Genomic DNA, 20,195 nt, shown 5'->3' with positions numbered 1-20,195 from the left:
GGCTATGAAGCTCGACTGGAACTCTCCCACTCCTGTCTTCAGACGCCACCTGTAAGCAATCTGGGCTCCCTACCCCAGTCAAGCCCTCTATTTCCTCAACACTACAGCTTTACTGTGATTAATGGGCCCAAAAGGAGTGCCATACCCCATGCTGCTGACTCTGACAATCCCCCTAGTAATGATAGATTGATTTTGTCATATGTCATATTCTGTAGTATTTCATGAAATAAACTGAATATGAATACAATAATTAGGATTCTAATATGTAATAATTGCACAATTTAGTTTGTAGGAACCATTACAAATATTACAGTTATGGTGAGTCATAGTGTTAAAATTTGTACCTTATCTTACAACATCATCTCTGTGAAATCAATTAATTTGTATGAAATCAAACAAAATCAAACCATTCTTTCATTTAAATTCATATGAATTCATGCAACGGTTTGTTTTCTTGTCAGTTGTGAAACACTAATGCAAGTTATTAACTTATATTTCAAGTAGTCAAGTTAAGTCAAGTGGATTTTTATTGTCATTCGTCTATATAGCTTGTATACATTGGAATGAAATGTCGTTTCTCCAGGACCATGGAGCAACACAGAACAGTACGCAAGACTACATAAAGTGCAAATCCACAACAGTGGGAGACGAGTGCAGGAAAAGAAATATAATAGATACACAGGACATTAAATTTCTCAGGACAATTTATTTCTCAAACAAGTTTCAAAAATATTCAATAACAAAACAAATAGAAATAACAGTAAAAACTATGCTATGAGGATAGACAGTATGCTAAAATTAACAAACTATAAACATCAGCAGTAATATTCCATAAATAATGTTAACAACATTAACAAATAATGACACCTTCAATAACTAATAGATAATTTTGCAGAAATGATTGAGTCAGAATTGTGGCCTGAGTTCTGTCCACTAGTGACATTTAGTAAGGAAGTAATAAAACACTCTGGGGTTTGCTGTTATGGGAAAATAATCGACGACTTGGTGGTGTGATGCGGACCGACGTGAAGCTTAGTTACTCTTACCGCACCAAAACGTCTTATTCCTCTTATAACACAGCAATTTCCCAATACTAACAATTAATTTATATATCAAAGAACAGCATATGGTACTTTTATCCATTTATAGTTACAACTATCAAGTTCCATGGTGTAGTTCCTGTTTTATAAGTGTTAACTTATGCAGGAAATGAAGTTAGTTTAAGAGAACCTTAGTGCGTTGCCTAGAAAATTCAGATAATTGTATGTGAATAGGATCTTCAGATACAAGTCTCAAAGAATTTCCCTAACCTCTTGCATTTTTTTTTTTACATTATGATATATTCTGATGGCAGACTCAAAGTACAGTAAAGACGTCAGCACTGAATATAGTATGACAGTGTGTTAAACAGCAGCTCCAGGGGGTCAGCCGACAGGGCAGAGGACAGAGAAATAGTGAGCGAGAGAGAAAGAGGGATGAGTATAGGAAGGTAGAGGCTGAGAAAGAATTACGGTGTGATCTCAGAGAAGAGAGATCTGTTTCCCACATGACTTCCGAAAGGGAGAGAATACTATCTCATCCTCCCATGCTCAGTCACACTCACATACCCACGCACACACACACGCACACTACGTATATATATATATATACACATATATATAATAACATACACACATACATGTCATACATTCTTTGTGAATCCTGTGCATCTTGGGAACTGCCATCAGTCATCTCATCTTATATGTGTGGAAGAGCTGGGATTGAAGTCCTTCTGTAGTGTACTTCTCATCACATCATCCTCTCCCTATTTGTCATCTCCAGACAAGATGCATGTGTGTGTGTGTGCTCTTGCATGGGCGAAGGCAGGATCGGTGATGCCGCTGTCTTGTCATGCGATGTGCACTGAAGTGAACGCACCACTGACTCCCATTTCTTATCCTGTCTGTTCCCAGTAGGCCTTCTAGTGTGAGGACAGAAGCTTCCAGAAGATGAGCCAAGAGTAGAGAGAAGACAGGCTGACGACTTGAACAGAAAGAGAGAAAAAAGAAGAGGTTCCTAGAGAAAAAAAGCTGAAATGATAATGTTGGAGCCAAAATAATTGCACTTTCTTCTCCCATCGGTAGACATTTGCTCTGTCTCTGATTTTGTTGTAAACATTTGATGACTTTATGACGTCTGATGTAAGTGGACAAAGCTTTGTATAAGAAAATGGCACTCGTACACGTGGCTGACTACCTGCTTCAACCCACACAACACATTATAAGTGTATTATCATGTGTGTTCAAGAATACTAAACACACAGCAAGGTCTAGTCAGTATTATACACCACAGCAGATTTTAATCACAAACCTTCCATGTAGTCTTCTGAAATAGTGGTCATAGTTGCACATAACCAGTTTGTTTTTATGAGATCACTTATTTTATTTTTACATTATATGTACAGCATTTGGACTAAGCATGAACAGAAAAATGGTTTGCCAGCACAACATGGTTTACACCTTCTGAGTACTTAATCATAAGCATTACACACACGTTATTTCAGTAGCTGCAGGTTTAATCATGTATATCACATGTCTTGGTGAGATTTTCCTAAAGTAGCTAAAGATAAAGTGACATATCAGATGAAAGATCATTTTGTTTAATGACTTTATTAGTAACCACTTTATTAGGAACACCTGTATACCTGCTTATTCATGCAATTATCCAGTCAGCAAATCATGTTTAAAAAACAGCCTTAACAAGGCAATAATAATAATAATAATAATAATAATAATAATAATAATAATAAATTCCACATAACTTGTTCTCTTCCACAGAAAATTTATGACCAATACATTCTTCATCTTCATAATAACTTCGTAAAAGGTTTTTTTCATAACACATGTATAAGATTAGAATATTCTATAATAATCCATTGTAATATATGAACAATTTGTCAGTATTGCAACACACTGTAGAAAAAACCTTTTTTTACATGAGCACATAATAATATGCTAATTTGCCTGTTAAAATCTTTTATATAAGATCTCGTGGCAGAAACCGATGCAAACGCTTTCTAAAAAAAATATAAATATCACCCTGTTCACACTGTTAGTTTGGTGTCTGTAATAAAATGTCTACTTTATGATAAACTCACATGACTTACAGTGAACACAGCACAAGCGAGTTTGTCTCAGGTTTCATTTCCTGAGAAGCCGGATGATTCCTTCACACACAGTAGTATGGTCACGTTGTATAATGAATTTATTTATAGAAATTCATATAATATATTGGCAGCATGTGAGAATATAAAGTGAGGTCTATACCTTCTTTAGCTGTCATTATTTACGAGCCTGCAAGATCACATGCTTTACTGTTTTACTCTGACGGCTTCAAGTGAACACACATTGCAGGATGTAAACCATATCAACTAAATTATTAAAGATTTGCAAAAAATCTTTCTTTCTGTGTTTACTGAAAGCGTTTAAAAAGCTGGTGTGGATTTAAACACTGCTTAAAATGGAAGTAAATCTTTTCCATCAGATACTCTTGATACAGTCGCCTAAAACCTGTGCTCTCAGGACGTCTTATTTGACCAATCGTTCTCGTACACAGCACATTTAAACACAAACTGTATGCCTGTATCTTATATAACATTATGCATTTGTCACATGTGCCACGTATCAATGGTAACATTATTCTTTAAATTCTTATAGGCATGAATTGATGCTTATAGATGTGTTATGAAGTCCTTATGTAGACTCTTTAAATAAAGAATTAGAAAAGTAAAAAGAAGAAGAATATAAGAAAATATCCCAGAGGTATACAGAACACCGTATGATGTGATCTTTCTGATCGAGGAAAGATAGTTTGTTTGTTTGTGTGTGTGTGTGTGTGTGTGTGTGTGTGGAGATGTCCTTGGATGTGATTGCTTCGGCTTATGAAGGAAGAAATGAACCAGTGAAGTTGTAAATATGTATCATATGTGCTTTTTGTTCTTTTCAGTTTTTCAGCATCAGTCATGCAGCAGTCTTTCTAAACACAATTTTTGCCATCATTTAGAACCTCTTTTGAGTAAATTGTGTCATTAAAGTGTTTTTCCCTCAGCATGAGTTTGTTTGAAAGTTTGTTCATTCCATTTAAATGCCTGTGTGTGAAAATACACATTTCTAATGTAATCTGTCACTTGTCTGTTTATTTTAGATTTTTGAAGTACATGTTCATTAGTCATCTTTACTCCGGTGCTTGATGTGTAGACAGACTTTTCTCATTTATGAGAAACAGAGACTGTGAATCTAAATTAGGACAATCTCAAGTATTCAAACTGAGATTACTAAACTAGTCCTATTATCTAAATGAGGCTTGACTTTTATTTAGTTGGCATCAGATGACACACTGAAGCCAAGACTTATGTTCTTTTCACTGCTTAGCAATGCATCTTTGCTTTATACATTAATACACGTGTAAAATTTATTTTAACCCCTTAAATTCACAGGAATGGTTTGATTGGTCAAGGACAACATTAATCACTATAAACTAGGGGACGCATAGACATATTCACTAGGTACAGTAGAAAAAACAGTGAGGCAGAAAGTGTAGAAAGCAGTCTAAATGTACTTTTTTAATCTAAAGATATTTCATATTAGATGAAACCAAGTCTCTAATCAACTTTGTGTTATACACTGTGTAGGACTATGCTAGGAAATGTTTTTATGTTTTAATCAAATGTTATCACTTTGATATCGCTTTGTAGAAAGTGTAAGAGGTGTGAGACAGGAATACACCGAAGGTTGTTGTCTTTGAAACTTAAATAATATTTAAGTAATGTCACTGTGGCGTAATTCCATTGTGACCAGCGCTGTGCGAAAGAGCACATTCAGAGCCACGGGTTGCACATCATTATCCAATCCCATTCAGCTAGTTTAGAGCAGGGCATTCCAGCTGACCAAGGATGATCCAGACTCATTTTTGGATGCTACTGAAGCTGGACATGAGCCTCCACGCTGTGCATTATCAGTTTCAGAAGCAGCTACCAGGGCAGACCGCATTTGAAGACTTTTATGAACTATACATCCTTATATAGTGTAGAATGCTAAACAGATTTATTGTTTGGTATATTTATTGCACTTAAAGATTTAAAGCATTGACTCTAGAACTGTAATGTGCAGCCTGTGTATGACTGTTAACTGAAGTGTGATTGGACACATTCCTTGACTGCAATAATAAAATAGCTTAAAAATAGTGCTTTCCTGAATCAATTTTTGCTTTAACTGCTTTAACAATAAAAGACTGAGAAACTAAAATCACCTTTCTCGTACAAACTTTCCAGGAGGTCACTTTTAATTTTTAATTTTCACTGAAATAAATCACATACAGTCTCATGTTTAAAGATGAATCATCTTCTACCACAAAAAAAATGAGTTTAGGACTAGGGGTGTTTGTCTCTAAGTGAACACAAGGATTAATCTGCTAATCAGGGCATCTGCTTAATTAAGTCAAGGCAGGTTTAATGACCAGCGTAGGTTTGAAATGCCATGTGGTAATGTACTAAGCATTTGGCTAAGGCCTCAGACGAGGTTTTTAGTAAAGCCCACACCTCTTTTCACAGCTGCCCTCCATTTTCCGCGACCCCCACCTGCAGGAGTCGGTGTGCGTGCCCCCCCTGAAGTGCTTCCAGACTGCAGCTGAGCAGCCCTCGTGCTCCAGCCGTTTCAAATCGCTTGACTCCGTAAGCATGGCTGCAATCACAGCTAATCAAGCTATCAGCATGAAGGCACGTAGATTACTGTCAAAGTTGCAGGAAGAGCATTCATAAATCTAAAAAAGGATCTGCAACTAATTCATAGTGAACCAGCTTCCTGATAGAACCTTCTGAACTGCAGTGAAGAGATCAGTCAGAAGCACTATTATTCACCAAGAATTTGTTCTGGCGCAGTAAATCCCAGGAAAAATTCCCAGAAGTCAGAATATACACTATGTAGGATATAAATGTAAGGGCTTAAGTTCTTCCCAATTTAAGTAAGACACCTCCTGGAGTTTTAGATTTAACCTTTTTTTTTTTTTTACACTATTACATATTTGTCATTTGCAGATAGACTTTATAGCTGATAGAATTAATATGTTTATTTAGTAATATATGATTCTTTAAACAACCACCACCAACAACGACACCAATAACAACCACCACCACCAACAACCACAATATGTCGAGAGAGAGACAGAGTAAAAAGGTGTATTTTATTTGTATGTTATGTGATTTTTAATATTTTTTAATCTGGTCCTTTCATGAAACTCTAACAAAACTGGGCTAGTCACACACATTTAAGGCTTATGAAGTTGAGTGTGTTAAGTGATGCTGGTTTGTATGTGAAAGTAAAGATGTTGGTGGTGTAGGATGGAGGCTCGAGGGTGTTAGACTGGGAGATGGGTGGGTGGAGAGATGTTCAATGTCATGTTAATGAGAAATCTAATGTAGAAGTCGAGGAGACAGCAAATACATGCATATAGTACAGCTGAGTATACAGATAAGGCGGTAAGAGAGCTGGACAGAATAAAAACCAGTTCCATTCACCCAGGTTAAAAAGGCTTTTTTATTTGATTTTATTTTATTTTATAATAATTATTTTTTATCTGATCCTAACATGAACAGGACTGGACTAGTCACACATATTTCAGGCTTATGAAGTTGAGTACATCAAATTGTGTGATGCTGGTTTGTATGTGAAGGTAAAGATGCTGGTGGTGTAGGATGGTGACTCGAGGGTGTTAGACTGGCAAAAGGAGATGGGAGGGTGGAGAGATGAAGAAAAAAAAACAAGCTTACAAGCAGCTGCACTACATCTGTCTTACACTGACACATGTGGCATTTGTGAAGTTCAAAAGGAGTTTTATAATGATGCAGCTGGTTAAGGATGTGTGTGTGTGTGTGTGTGTGTGTGTGTGTGTAGATGTAAAGGTGTAAAGATCTTTTTTAACTCCTGAGTGAAGTGTTCAGAAGAGAAGAGATTTGTTTAATAAATTAGCCCAGGTTTTAAAAAGAAAATTCACTATTTCACCACAGGAAATAAGCTGGAACTTGAATGCTCAGATTTAAAACAAGAGCTTTTATATAGTTTGAGTGGAAAAGTAAATATTGTAGCAGAATAGTAGAATAGCAGTCTTCTCTTTTTTCTAGCTCTCCCTAAAGCATATGAAACAAAGATGTTACATAAGCAGCTTTGCCCGTGTGCACCCACTGATCCTGATGGATATTTCAAAGGCCATTAGAGCTTATTAAAGGCAGTCAGTTGTAGGATCACATAGTTAATAGTTACAATGAGGGTCTGAGCGGGTCAGGAAGTGTATGTGTGTGTGCGTGTGGGTGTGTGTGGGTGTTGGGGGGGATTGGCGGGGAAGTGTTTTTAGAACTTGGGGTATTCACTGTTAACCATTTGTGCCTGATGCCCTGCTTGATTCTCTGGAGCAGCACCTGCTCTCCATGCCCAGAGGTCACCTGTCAGGAGGTCAATGCCTAGGGTCAAAGGAAACTCTGAAATGATTGAGAATACAGATGGCCTAATCAGGGCAGGTGTCTGACTTTCTTCTACCTCTTTTACCTTTTTTTAATGGTTGGTACACACGTGTCTTTACAATGAGAGACGAATCTTACACATATTGATCACGTCCATCATCAAACTCAATACCAAAGAACAGCTCATGTCAGTAAAACAAGGAATGTTTAAAATGTGAGATCTTATGCAATTTAAAATTTGATCTTGCACCATCTGTTTTCTATTAAATTTTGGATTAGCGCTGATTAGGTTTCAATTCCAGAACTGCCAGTGATAAAAGCCTGGAAAAGGTTCCTTCCTTGCATTTCTTATCGCTTATTTCAGGGCTAAAATTGTGGTTTGGGATTTAGCCAGACTTTCTTGTACTCTTTTTACAAGACAACAGATTAGTCTTAGTCTGAATGTGCTTTTATTGCTGATACATAATAACCTTTAAAGACATTTTCATAAACAGTCAGTTTGCAGTTTTAAAGTTACAAGAAACCAAAAATTATTATTAAATTCATTGTCTTAATGAAATTGTATAAAGGTAATAGATACCATATTTGTGTGTGTGTGTGTGTGTGTGTGTGTTTGTTTGCATGTAGTGGGAAATTTTAATAAAAATGAAAGTTAAAAAAAAAAGATCTTTTTTTTTTTTTTTTTTTTTTGTATTAAGGCCCTTTTGAGAAAAGCCTCCAGGAAGGTTATGTATGAAAGGGAGCCCCCTGGTGGCAGTAAAATTGAAGTAAAATAGTTTTATTAGTTTAAAAAAAGCTGGATTCCTTCCAATACATGAAAAAATTATTACCGAAATAATTATTGCTGAAATTTTATCGTCATTATTTGAGAAATATAAACCCTAGATATCACAAATAAAATGTATGCTAATGCTGTTGAGGTGAGGCCTCGCCGCTCTGAGAGAGATCAGATGTGATGAATCATTTGCGTGATGAAGTCATCTGCGGGGGATGCGGGAGGGATTACCTGGAACTCTGAGGGCACGTTCAGGGCACTTCAGTTTAATAGTATTTCACTCAGCTTTACAGCTGTGGGTTTTCTGCCCACTTGTGATGTGGTCTCTGCGTAGGAATGCCTCCTCACCCAGATTCATTACCCATGCACATTTCATCTCCCTTTTTATACTGGCCTTGCATGAGAACCTTTAGTTCTATGAGTAAGTGTGATTGAAAATCCTCATATATCGTTTCAAAAAAACAAATTGTCACAATGTAGATACTCCCGAAACATTTGCTTACTATTGCAGTCTCACGGACAAGATGATGGGCTGACTCAGTAAACAATGTGGTGCCTTTAATCTGTCACTGAAAACATTTATTTTTTTTTAACAATAACCCTTGACACTCAGACATGCACTGCTTAGACTTAATTTTTAGGTTCTGGATTACATTAGCCTGTTTATACATATGTATCTGTAGAGTTTATATCATATGACTATCCATTCATAGGTTTACGACTATATTTTCTTTCATATGATCAGTAATGGGATGGCTTATTGGTACCACAGTGTACTGTGATATGGAAGTCTAATATTGTTATAACTTTAACCTCATGATATAGCATAGAGATGAAGTCCATTAAAAGATTGCACAAGACAGAGCAGCCTACTTGAAAAATACAAGTAATATTAGAGGACACTGTGTTTCTGTGCTGCTTTGGTAAGCCACTGAAGGCTACGAGTAATATTCACACATCCACTGATAAATATACTAGACGTTTCTCTAAGCAAAATATTGAGCCCTTGCTTTGCTGCTGCAGTTTCTACGAACTTTCCCCTATGAAACTCTGTTTTACGTTTCTCATATGGTTGCCATGAATTTTTTCATACCATTCCACATCTACTATATTTTTTGGAGAATGACTAGCAGAACAAGAGATGAGTTCAAATATCTAAATCGAAAATATGACTTACCACAACAGTGTCTTCTTTAGTGTAGTCATTTAACACTTTGAGAGTTTTCTTTTATTTTTGACTCTTTGACTGTATGAAAAATTGCATGGGGGAAAAAAACACAATGAGCAACTCAAGATGTTCAACAGACCCGGCTGCTTGCACTGATGTGCAAAGATATGACAATATATCAGGGAATAAGTAAAGAATAAAACACATGGGTTTGTGCTGTTAGAGTAAAATAATCAACAACAGGTGGAGTGATGCGACCTGATGAGTAATAGAGTTACTGTTATCACTCTGAAGGTGATTATTTGCCAATAATAATGTTCAGAAGTGTTTTATTCCTCTTATACGACAGCAATTTGCCAACAATACATTTATTAAAGCATGATCATACTATTTATCCATTTATAGTTCTAGTTAATTTTGTTGAACATCTGCGAAACCAGTTAGTTCCTGTTATCATAGCAGCTATAAACAGTCGTTCTCTCACCTCTTGAAGTTAATAAGAAAAAATGCATCTTACTGAGAAATTACAGCTTTACCTCTGATTGTTACAAAGTGCTGACACTGGAGACTCCTTCCAAAAATTGTAAAGAAATGTCTCATATGAAAGGCACATCACCATATCAGTGATTATATATTGTTTCTTTGTTAAATAGAAGCATGTTTTTTTAATCTGTTTATTATCTGGATTAGCTTATATGGAGTGTCTGACATACAAGTCCCTTAGTAGCTACTATAGAAACTATAACATATTAGAATGAGCGCAGTAATATACACCTGGAACTATTGTCAGAGCTGATGTTACAGAATATTAATCACTACCTTCTGACCAATCACATTCAACAACACTGACTCAACCAAAAAGACAGAAGTACTTGTACTAGGACCACATGCAGCTAGAAGTAAGCTGTCTGATTACATAGTAACTCTGGATGGTCATTCTGTTTCACCATGTGCAGCGGTAAAAGATCCTGGTGTGATTATTGACTCCATTCTTTCATTTGAAGCTCATGTAGATAATATTACTAGGATAGCCTTCTTTCTCATAAATGTTGCTAATATAAGAAATATAATGTCACTACACAATGCAGAAAAATGAGTTCATGCTTTTGTTACCTCTAGGTTGGATTATTGTAATGCCTTACTGTCTGGATGCTCCAGTTAGTCCAGAATGCAGCAGCAAGAGTACTTACTAGGACCAGAAAATTTAACCATATCACCCTATCTTATCGACAGTGCATTGGCTCCCAATCAAATTTTGCTTTGATTATAAAATACTATTACTGACCTATAGAGCACTGAATGGTCTCGTGCCGCAGTACCTGAGTGAAATTCTGGTTTTTATGAATCGCCATGCCTACTTCGTTCAAAAGGTGCAGGCTCTTTGTTGGTACCTCAAATAGTGAAGGCTACAGCAGGGGGTAGAGCTTTCTCTTACAAAGCCCCACAGTTATGGAACAGCCTTCCAATTAGTGTTATATATACAGTATGTATATTATGTAACCTTAACCCACTTGCATTTTTCTTCCCAGAAACTAAGCAAAGATTTTCCACATCTATTTCTGAAATAGCCAATTAAATCACAGTTAGTGGACATTCTTACATGTATATGTGAAAATTACCAGACAGGACACACCTCACATGTACACAGAGATGCATGTAGACATACACACACTTTCAACCGGTCTCATTTACAAAAGCATTAATGTATGAGGTTGCAATACAGTTCATGGTCTTTAGAAAGACCTAGACTGTTGAATTATTGTTGGAGCAATTTGTAATGATTAATCAAGCCCTTCAGTAGATGTTCTGAGTTTTATGGTCAAACTTAAGAAAATAACAGAATTATGACAGGATGATGATAGAGTGAGGGAGAGAGAATTTTGTGTAGACCTGGGATGCCTGTCGCTGCCATTCTTTCAGACCCAACTCAAAATTCACCACACTGGTGTGACTTCATCAGGGATCACATGGGAGCTTGGGTATGGACAAGTGTCTGAAAACTTACCAGAGAGATATCATTGAGATGGGAGTGGGGCAAGGGGGCACATAGGGGTGGGGTGCAAATGAAGGACCTGGAACCATCGGTGTGTGTGAACAAGTGTTAATCCCTGGATGAAGTGTATACACACTCAAGAGGTGCCAAGAAAGAGTGGATGTTGGATCTCGAGCAGATATAATCACTCCTCAATCCTATAAACAGGTAAGGGACTCAATATATGGGTGTCTTGCTTTTTAAAAATAGACTTGATTGGATGGTCTGTCAGAAATATCCTAATTAACACCTAGCAGTATGTCATCACAGCATCCATAAGAGGTGATTCAATTGGTAATTACCAATTACCACTTTACCTAATGCAATGTCATGCACTAGTGAATTTCCACAAGGCGTAAAGAAGGTTCCTGTGTTTGTTTACTGCTAATGTCCTCATTACTACTGATACACGGTGGACACGCTAGAGGTGGGAGCAGCCAGGAACAAGTTTAATCCAGCCCAACAAATTAATTTGGAATCCATGGTCTAATATAAAATTGTCATGTGGACTGTAATTGGATTGAATATTTGAAAAAAAGGAACTAGTTTAAAAATAGAGCAATTAACCCAGAGCCATAAACCCAGCTACTGGCAAAAATGGGTTTATGATATTTCATTTTTCAAAGCTAAAAATTGGATGTTTCTAATGATGTCTCTTTCCTTTTTCATTTTGCAAACTTTTTATTTTACCCCCCACTTCAATACTATGTTATTATATTTCATTATAATCATTATATTATAATCAATTATTAGAATCAGTATTCATATACAGTGTGTGTTAAATCTGTTTGTGCATTTAGAATGTGCCTTTCAGATAAATGCTGATAAATGAACACATTTAAGAGTTTTTTATGTGTTGTTAGTCTACTAAACAGATTTTTTTTTTTTTTTTTTTGCTCTAAACCACTTGACACTGGAATAAATGTAATGTGGCCCGTTACCTAAAATGTGTTTGACACCCCTGCTCTAGAGGTATCATATGGAATATGCTTTCAGCTCTGAGACTTGCCACTTTAAGAACCTCTGGTATATCTACTATAGCTGGAAATACAAGCTCTAAAGTAAATACGAAAATTAACGTCTTTTCGTAAAGAAGTGACAGTCATCTGGCAAGCTGATGGCACTCGGACAGGTTAGTGTTTTCCTTATTATTTCTTTATAACATACCTTATAAAATGTCAATTTTTTTATGTGTAAGTTTTTGTGAATAATAAAATCAAGTGAATGGGTCTAATGGGGGGAGTTTTGATGGTGAATAAATGAGACAAAACATAAGTGTCCCAAAATTACACCTATTGAGCCATGGATAGAATTTGAAACTTTTCTATATAATGAAAGCAAAGAAAAAGATTGAAGAAAGAAAATGTGTTAAGGGAAACTAAGAGATCTTTTTGTTTCATGTGAGAGTGCACATGATCATTAGTCAGTGTGTGTTTACATTGAGCTTACAGAATTGTTTAACCGTGACACATGTATTTGGTTTTGTGGCCAGAGTCAGCTGACTGCCACACTGCTAACCTCTGTGGTGGCGGCAGTGTTTGGCTCGCTGCAGATCGGATACCACACCGGCAATGTCAACTCTCCAGCCAGAGTGAGTACATGACTCTGGGTAGCATGGCACGAACATGCACATCTCACTGAATAAACTTTACAAAGTTGTGAGAGCTTTCTATTCAGCCAGCCAAGGTCTGGAAGGCTTTATGTTTACAGACAGGTAGCTACGATGTCTAGACTGTGTTGATTTATCAGTTCTGTGTGTGGATACTGTGCAATGTTCTCCAGTTGGTATTTAATTCCAAAGCTACCAGGATGGCATTCCAGGTCTTAGTCATGTCTTTCAAGTGGATGAAATGCAGTCTCTTAAAGTATATTCATTAATTCTGTGAATTTGGCATGCAAATGGTATCTGATGTCATACCTGCAATACACATACACTTTTAAAATGTGAAATTATGACAACCTTCTCATTTATATACACAATAGAATGCTTGTTAATAAGGGCCTTTGTCTAATTTACAACCATTTTAGGAGACCCATCACATCAACATTTGGTTTTAAGAAACTTTAGGAGATTTTAGGGAATATAAAATGCCCCTGTGAGCTTCAACTCACAAATTGTTTGCAGTAGAATGATCAGGAGTGGGGGAAAAACTATCCTAAATGCTAGGCTACCAGAAATAAAGGCATTATTAACCCACAATGCACAAAAGTAAATTCAAGTAAATTTTTACTTGTATACTGCTTTTAACAAGAGATATTGTCACAAAACAGCTTTGCAGAAATCCCAAACAAGCAAGCTGAGACATAATTAGGAAGAAATCAGGCTCAAAAGTGCTTGTTATGGTTTATTTACTCAGATCATTGAAGACTTCTTCAATGTGACATGGAAATCAAGACACAATCAGACCATGCCAGACCACAGTTTGACATTTCTCTGGGCTCTCTCAGTCAGTATCAAGGACTTTGGAGCCCTGCTGGGGTCACTGGGTGTCAAAGGCCTGGCTGATTCCTATGGGAGGTGAGAATTGTCTTTAGGAATTTCATTTGTTTTGTATTTTTTTTAAAAAAAAAAAGTTGAATACTTATTGGTTTTAATTTTACCTTTACTGTACTCCTTTTTTTCCTGTAGGAGAAATGCCATTCTCATAGCAAACACTTTGTCTATAGCAGGCGCCTGTCTGATGTTCCTAAGCAAAGCAGCTGAATCTTTTGAACTTCTTATTGTGGGCCGTTTCATTTTTGGCCTTTTCTGTGGTCTGGTGATGAGTCTGAACCCGCTGTATATCCAGGGTGTGTCCCCGATTAACCTCCGTGGTGCCTTTGCAACTCTCAACCAGGTTTCTTTTGCCTCTGGCATTTTCCTGGGCATGGTGAGAGACCACACACATTCTCTTCATCTCTTGTTCATCCTTTAAAAACTCTCTAATTATGATCTGGTTCTCATCAGTGGAAGCCTAACCTAGACTAATTTAGTTGTTTGTGGTGGATGTTACAGGTGGTGGGCTTAGAAACAGTCCTGGGCACACAGAAGTACTGGGCGTTTATGCTGTCTCTGTCCCTTATTCCAGCTGCTCTTCAGTATATAATCTTGCCTTTTTGCCCTGAGAGCCCACGGTATTTTTTCATCAACTGTGGCAAGGAGCAAGAAGCAGAAGCTGGTGGGTTTGAGAGAAATTTACAGCTTCAGACTTTAATCTTTAACTTGTTATCACTTGTTATATCTCATCTGCATATCTCATTTTTATTTTATCTTCAGCTTTAAGAAGGTTAAGAGGAAATCCTGACAAGGTGACAAAGGAAATGGATGAGATGAGAGAGGAAGCGTCAAACAGTGAAGCAAGAGTAACTATCAGGGAATTCTTCATCAAACACTGCTACAGACAGCCCATAATACTTGTTCTAATCATAAACCTGGGCAGCCAGTTATCCGGATTCAACGCGGTTAGTGAGCTACCTTATTCATGCTCACCATCATCTTTGACTTTGTGTTGTTTTGGGTAATGACATGCCCTTACAGCAGATTGCAAAAGCTTGCATAAGCTTGGGACTGAATAAAGAAGAAACTGAATTTATAGAAACATTTAGTGTGTTCAGTTTCACAGATGATTTTTCATTATCACAAGTGAAAAAATGGTCAAATAGTGTGTATTTATAGTGTGAAAAAATTATTACTGAAAAAGTTAGCATTTCCCTTTCTGTATGTGATATAAATATTCTCTAATAACTTGTATGCACACCAACCTAGTTTGTGTTCTCTGAACAGGATCCTCTTAATTACACTATTTTTGCTGTGTTTTTTCTATCTTTTATAACTTTGCTAACTTTGCCATTGTCATGGCCTATTCAGATCAATTCTGGAGACCTAGAGGTCCATAACAAAATGTTTTTTTTTTGTTTTTTTTTAATTGTTGTCATGTCATAGAAGAACTGCACATTTCATCTTCTTCTTGCAATTCCATGTTTTTGTAAAATAGTGGTATATTTTCCCCTTTTTCCATTCAGAAAGAATGGAGGATGCAGACCTTTGCAATCATCTGCAATTACATTTTTATTATAATAAAATTAGTATATTTAAAAAATAGAATAATTGAATGCAACCTTGTTTTGTCAAAAGGGTCCTACTGCATATTATAGTTAACCGTAAGTCCAGAAATGTGGTTTTAAAAGAGAACAGTGGTTCTTTTTCTTTTTCTATCTCAGCTAAAAAGCCGCATATGAATAGCACAAATTCATGTTAATATTCTCCTTAAAACCCACAACACCTCAGCATCTTTTCATCTCTTGTTCATCACTAATTTGTTCAGTTGTTTATGGTGGACCCTGTCTCATTTCCTACCACCAGCCATCAATCAATACGACTCATGCATCATTAGGAGCCTGATGTTAAAGTTTCATTTTTTTAGTTCTTCTAGTTCCTGAATAAAATACCACACTGTCTCTTACTTCATTTTCAGATCATAAATTATTCAACAAAAATATTTACCAAGGCCAAGTTTGAAGACGCAAAATATCTGACACTTGGAGTGGGAGCTATCAACGTGGCATTCACCATCGTGTCTGTGAGTGTTAGAACATTCCAGCATATTTAGAGCTGTGTGTGATTTGGGGACACAAATTGTGATGTGTGTGAATGCAACCACTTTTATTGGCGATATTCTGTCTATTCTTCTGTATTAACATTGACATTCGGAAACTCTGAAACATTCTTGTCTCCTTGAAACCTTTTTTTTCAAACAGGAAGGTATGCTTTGTGTTATTTCATGATTTGACATTTGTTTCTTCTCACAGTTGTTCCTGGTGGAGAGGGCTGGGCGCAGGAAGCTGCTCCTCACTGGCTTCCTATTGGTAGCTTTTTGTAATTTACTTATGACCATCACAGACTCCTTGCTGGTGAGATTAATGCATATGTTTTACAACAAAATTTAAAAAAATAAGTTGTTTCTGGTGTATGTACTCAACATGAGAAATCCGTGTAACAATAGAAATGATAATGTCATTCGCTTCATATCTCCTCAGGACATTGTCCCGAACGTTCGTGGCATTCAGGTGCTTGTGGTGTTTATCCTGATCTCAGCATATGAGCTGGGTCCAGGGCCCATCTCTTGGTTCATTGGTGCTGAGCTGTTTGACCAGCCAGCCCGACCCATAGCCATGGCTTTCACCAGCATGCTTAACTGGGGAGGAAAATTCCTGCTAGCCCTCCTTTTCCCACCACTATTGGTATGTCTTTTCTATTCTTTACAACTAACAAAGGCCTAAGATCAGTTATAATATAAATAGAAGAAAAGGCCAGGGAGTACCTGCATTATGCTCCAGTACTAAGCAAGATATAATAGAAGTTCAGAATATTGGACTTGGTTTAAAGAGAAACAGAACATTTTGGACAATCCTTCATGATCTGTGTAAACAAAGTACTTCTGAAGCTGTTGGAGATGAAACCAGTTGATATTTGAAACAGCTGATAATGCAATAATTGTCGGGAAACATGACGGGTACTTTTAAGTGCAACTCTTCAAGACATGCCACTATTTATTAATAACAGAGCTGCTAGTATTTGTCACCCATCATAGCTGGAGTTTATTGTCTGTCTGGTAAGAGATGCAATTAGCTGTACATCAGAGGATACTGGCCGATCATTTTGTCTAGCACCTTCGTACTACCAGAATGAATGATTTCTCCTTTCCAGTGGTGAGATACTTCAAGAGCGATGTACAAAACATTAATGACATCTCGCTTTGCATTGCTAGTTATTGCTACAGGAGCAATGAATTGAGAAAGTAAGGAAAAAGTAAGGAAATTCTCCACTCTCAAAACTTTGGAATAAATGTAATGTTGTGTCCACAACCATTATCAACCATCAGTCATCTATCTACTGGTTTTTCCGCCTACAGCCTCAGAAACACATTGCTTACCATATATAGAGTGTTCTCTAATAAGTTGGCCCATGAGTGCTCAGTTGGTTCAACTAGTCTAATTTCTAGAACAATATGTTCGATATCACCAGCGATCAGAGATTTTGATAAACCAACTGTTTCTGTTTTGCATATCCTGATTCATTTCCTTGTCAGTGTTAATATTATGCATTTTATATTTGTGTTCCTTGTTCCAGCACCTGTGTGGAGCTTACGTCTACCTCCTCTTCATGTCCATGGCTTTGATGGCATTTACTTACACAATGTTTCGCCTCCCGGAAACAAAGGGCCGAACTTTTGATGATATTGCTGCCGAGTTTCGCGGGGCTGAGAGCATTCCCTTGCATAACAAAACAAGTTTCAATACTTTCACATGAACAAGAAGTCACTATAATATGGCTCCTCTGGCTCAGGCACAGACAAGACCACACTGAAGCTCAAAAAAGTTATTTTTGATTAGTCCATGACTGAACATTAACAATTGTAATATCTTATTTTTACTACCTATTACTGAGTTCAGTGCAGTCCAGAGTGTTCAGGATATGTGTAAATTAACCAAGAACAGATAATAATGTAAACATATTGTTCTACAATTAAGAATAAAATATAACATTCACTCACCTGCATTTACTCACTAGTCTGATACAGATTTTTATGCATCCATTTTACAGAGACCCATGAACAACGTCACTAATAAACAGGGCACACCGCTTAGAGTTAATTGTTTATGAAATCTGACATTTGTCTTGCTTACAGCAGTTGTCCAAGTTTAATAAACCATGGCACCTCTTAGAAACAGAACAGGACTGTGAGTCGACAAGACTCCTTAATAATAACAATAATTCCGTACAGGAGCAAGAGGTAGAAGAGTTCATGTTCAGATGTTTGGCACTGATATGTGCAGTAAACAGTATTGCTTTTTAAAATGTTTAAAATGTGACCCACACTGGCTTTTTTATTGTGCTTACTAAGATGCAAGAATAGAATAAGACAATAGTTCTTTTGACCATTATAAGTCGAGATTGATTGGGGTTTTATGATTGGCGATGAAATCTCCATTTTCATTTGTTCATTTGGTATTCATTAGACAGGAAACAGTCCAAGCATAGAGCATAGAGTGTTATTGGATCTGAGCCTTCTTTCTTTCTTTCTTTCTTTCTTTGTTTCTTTCTTTATGTATTTAAAAGGGACAATGTGTGTTAATCAACATCAATATTTATGATGTAAATGTCAGATTTAGGTTATCTGCTGTCCCTGTACATAAAAAAGAACAAATAACACAGAAAAACGTGGTTACAGAACTCATAAAAGTAACACATAAAACAGCTACACTAGACATGTACATATGAAAGATTTGGCAAGTATTTTGCTACAACATTGCAGCCGTTGCGTTAGAACCAGCTGGGAATGCGACCCATGATACAATCCTAATTTATGTGAGCATTATAAACATGCTCCAGTATATAACTAAACATGTTGGCACTCCTGACTTTCCAACAACCATAGTTTACATTTTTGAGAATAATCCAACATTTTAAAATCTCTTAAATCCACAGGAAGTTCATTCCAATGTGATGCACAGAAAGAAAATATGGTCTAGATATATAGAAAATACTGTATACACTCTTCCTTAATACTATTGTACAATCACCTCTTGTAACAGCCCTAGTTGACCTATTTATGATTTTATATATAAATTCTTCAAACAATGGAGGAGCCGGACTATTTGCATTTTTGAAAACTAATAGTGCATTTCAGAATTATATTTAATTTTCCAAGATTAAAAATCCATACCTCATTTGTTTCTTATACATGTCTTCTACTTGATTAGGTGCTACAGCTGCATTACATAACAGCCTTACGCCTTTTAAAATCGGTTTCCAGGAAACAAAGAGAAGAAGAAAGAGATAGAAGACTGACCTAATGCTTTGACGTATCTTTCTAACAGTTTATCTCCCCACATGCACAGTGTCTTAATTAAAAACAGCATGGTCAACATGGAGCCAGTTACTTCAGCCAAGTTACACCAGTGAAGGTCTCTCACAAAGAAGCTACCCTTACAGAGACTGTGTGAATAATCAAGATTCAAGATTCATAGGTTTATTTGTCACATGCACTTTTGTAGCAGGTACAAAGGTGTGTGCATCGCAGACTGTGCATAGCAACAACAATAAATAGACTATACAGACAATATAACAATGGGTATAGCGACGAGGAAGAGTGCAGACAGAACAAGAGCATACAGAAAATACATGAGTATGTGTATGTATTTACTATGTATGTATGTATTTATGTATGTATGTGTGTACATACCTATATACACTGAAGTGTCCTGTGCATGTGCGAATGTGCCAGATATGCCGCATGTGACACGTATGATCAGGTACTTTGTGTGTGTGTGTGTGTGTGTGTGTGCATTAATATCATGTGCAGAGCAGCTGGAGGGTGGTGGTAGTGATAAGTTCAGGGTTCTGATGGCTTGGAGGAAGAAGCTCCTCCTTAGCCTCTTAGTCCTGGCCATGTGGTTACAGAGGCATTTTCCAGACCGCAGCCATCGGATTGTTGGGGTGTGTGGGATCCTTTAAGATTTTTCCTCTTCTGGTCCTGCACCTGCGCAGTGTAGATGACCAGCAGACTGGGGCAGTACTGACCTGGTGATCTGTTCAGATAACCTCACCAGTAGAGGGCTTTTTGCAGTATTCAGCACTGCAGTTCCCATACCAGGTCTTAATGTTCCCACTGAGGATGCTCTCTGTCTTGGTGATGTAGAAGGACTTCTGGATAGCTGAGGATATGTTGAACTTCCTAAGCTAACATAA

At 36.9% G+C, this 20,195-nt stretch overlaps 2 protein-coding genes across 10 annotated transcripts in view; both read left to right on the top strand.

The window, feature by feature from the left end:
• smoc1 (SPARC related modular calcium binding 1) overlaps positions 1-4,085 on the top strand; it is a 57,175-nt gene extending 53,090 nt beyond the window's left edge. For 5 of the 7 annotated variants that reach the window (XM_026944171.3, XM_026944169.3, XM_026944168.3 and 2 more), the window contains one exon: positions 1,953-4,085. In XM_026944171.3, coding sequence (XP_026799972.1) covers positions 1,953-1,992 — 40 coding nt within the window. In that variant the 3' untranslated portion in view covers positions 1,993-4,085. The remainder of the gene's footprint in view (positions 1-1,952) is intronic. The other 2 variants (XM_026944166.3, XM_053237423.1) reach the window with 1 other exon arrangement.
• A 7,394-nt stretch (positions 4,086-11,479) lies between these two features.
• LOC113545082 (solute carrier family 2, facilitated glucose transporter member 1) lies at positions 11,480-19,675 on the top strand. 3 transcript variants are annotated; one of them, XM_026944229.3, is made up of 11 exons: positions 11,480-11,632; positions 12,506-12,596; positions 12,957-13,055; positions 13,822-13,982; positions 14,094-14,334; positions 14,460-14,622; positions 14,721-14,905; positions 15,919-16,023; positions 16,253-16,354; positions 16,481-16,684; positions 17,574-19,675. In XM_026944229.3, the coding sequence occupies exons 2-11, from the start codon at positions 12,582-12,584 to the stop codon at positions 17,751-17,753; spliced, it is 1,455 nt and encodes a 484-aa protein (XP_026800030.2). In that variant the 5' UTR covers positions 11,480-11,632; positions 12,506-12,581; the 3' UTR covers positions 17,754-19,675. The 3 variants fall into 3 exon arrangements, with proteins under 3 accessions (XP_026800030.2, XP_026800029.2, XP_053093399.1); XM_026944228.3 differs by having other exon boundaries at positions 12,461-12,596; XM_053237424.1 differs by having other exon boundaries at positions 12,435-12,596.
• Positions 19,676-20,195: the final 520 nt, after the last annotated feature.

This window comes from Pangasianodon hypophthalmus, chromosome 10, assembly GCF_027358585.1.
Source record: "Pangasianodon hypophthalmus isolate fPanHyp1 chromosome 10, fPanHyp1.pri, whole genome shotgun sequence".
Lineage (NCBI taxonomy): Eukaryota > Metazoa > Chordata > Actinopteri > Siluriformes > Pangasiidae > Pangasianodon > Pangasianodon hypophthalmus.
This window is presented reverse-complemented; position numbering and strand designations above follow the sequence as displayed.

Excerpts from the sequence above, each read along its gene's own strand:
- LOC113545082 (XM_026944229.3), top strand. Across the intron at positions 13,056-13,821 it reads ATGTCAACTCTCCAGCCAGA|ATCATTGAAGACTTCTTCAA; the intron begins GTGAGTACATGA and ends TTATTTACTCAG. Across the intron at positions 13,983-14,093 it reads CTGGCTGATTCCTATGGGAG|GAGAAATGCCATTCTCATAG; the intron begins GTGAGAATTGTC and ends TTTTTCCTGTAG.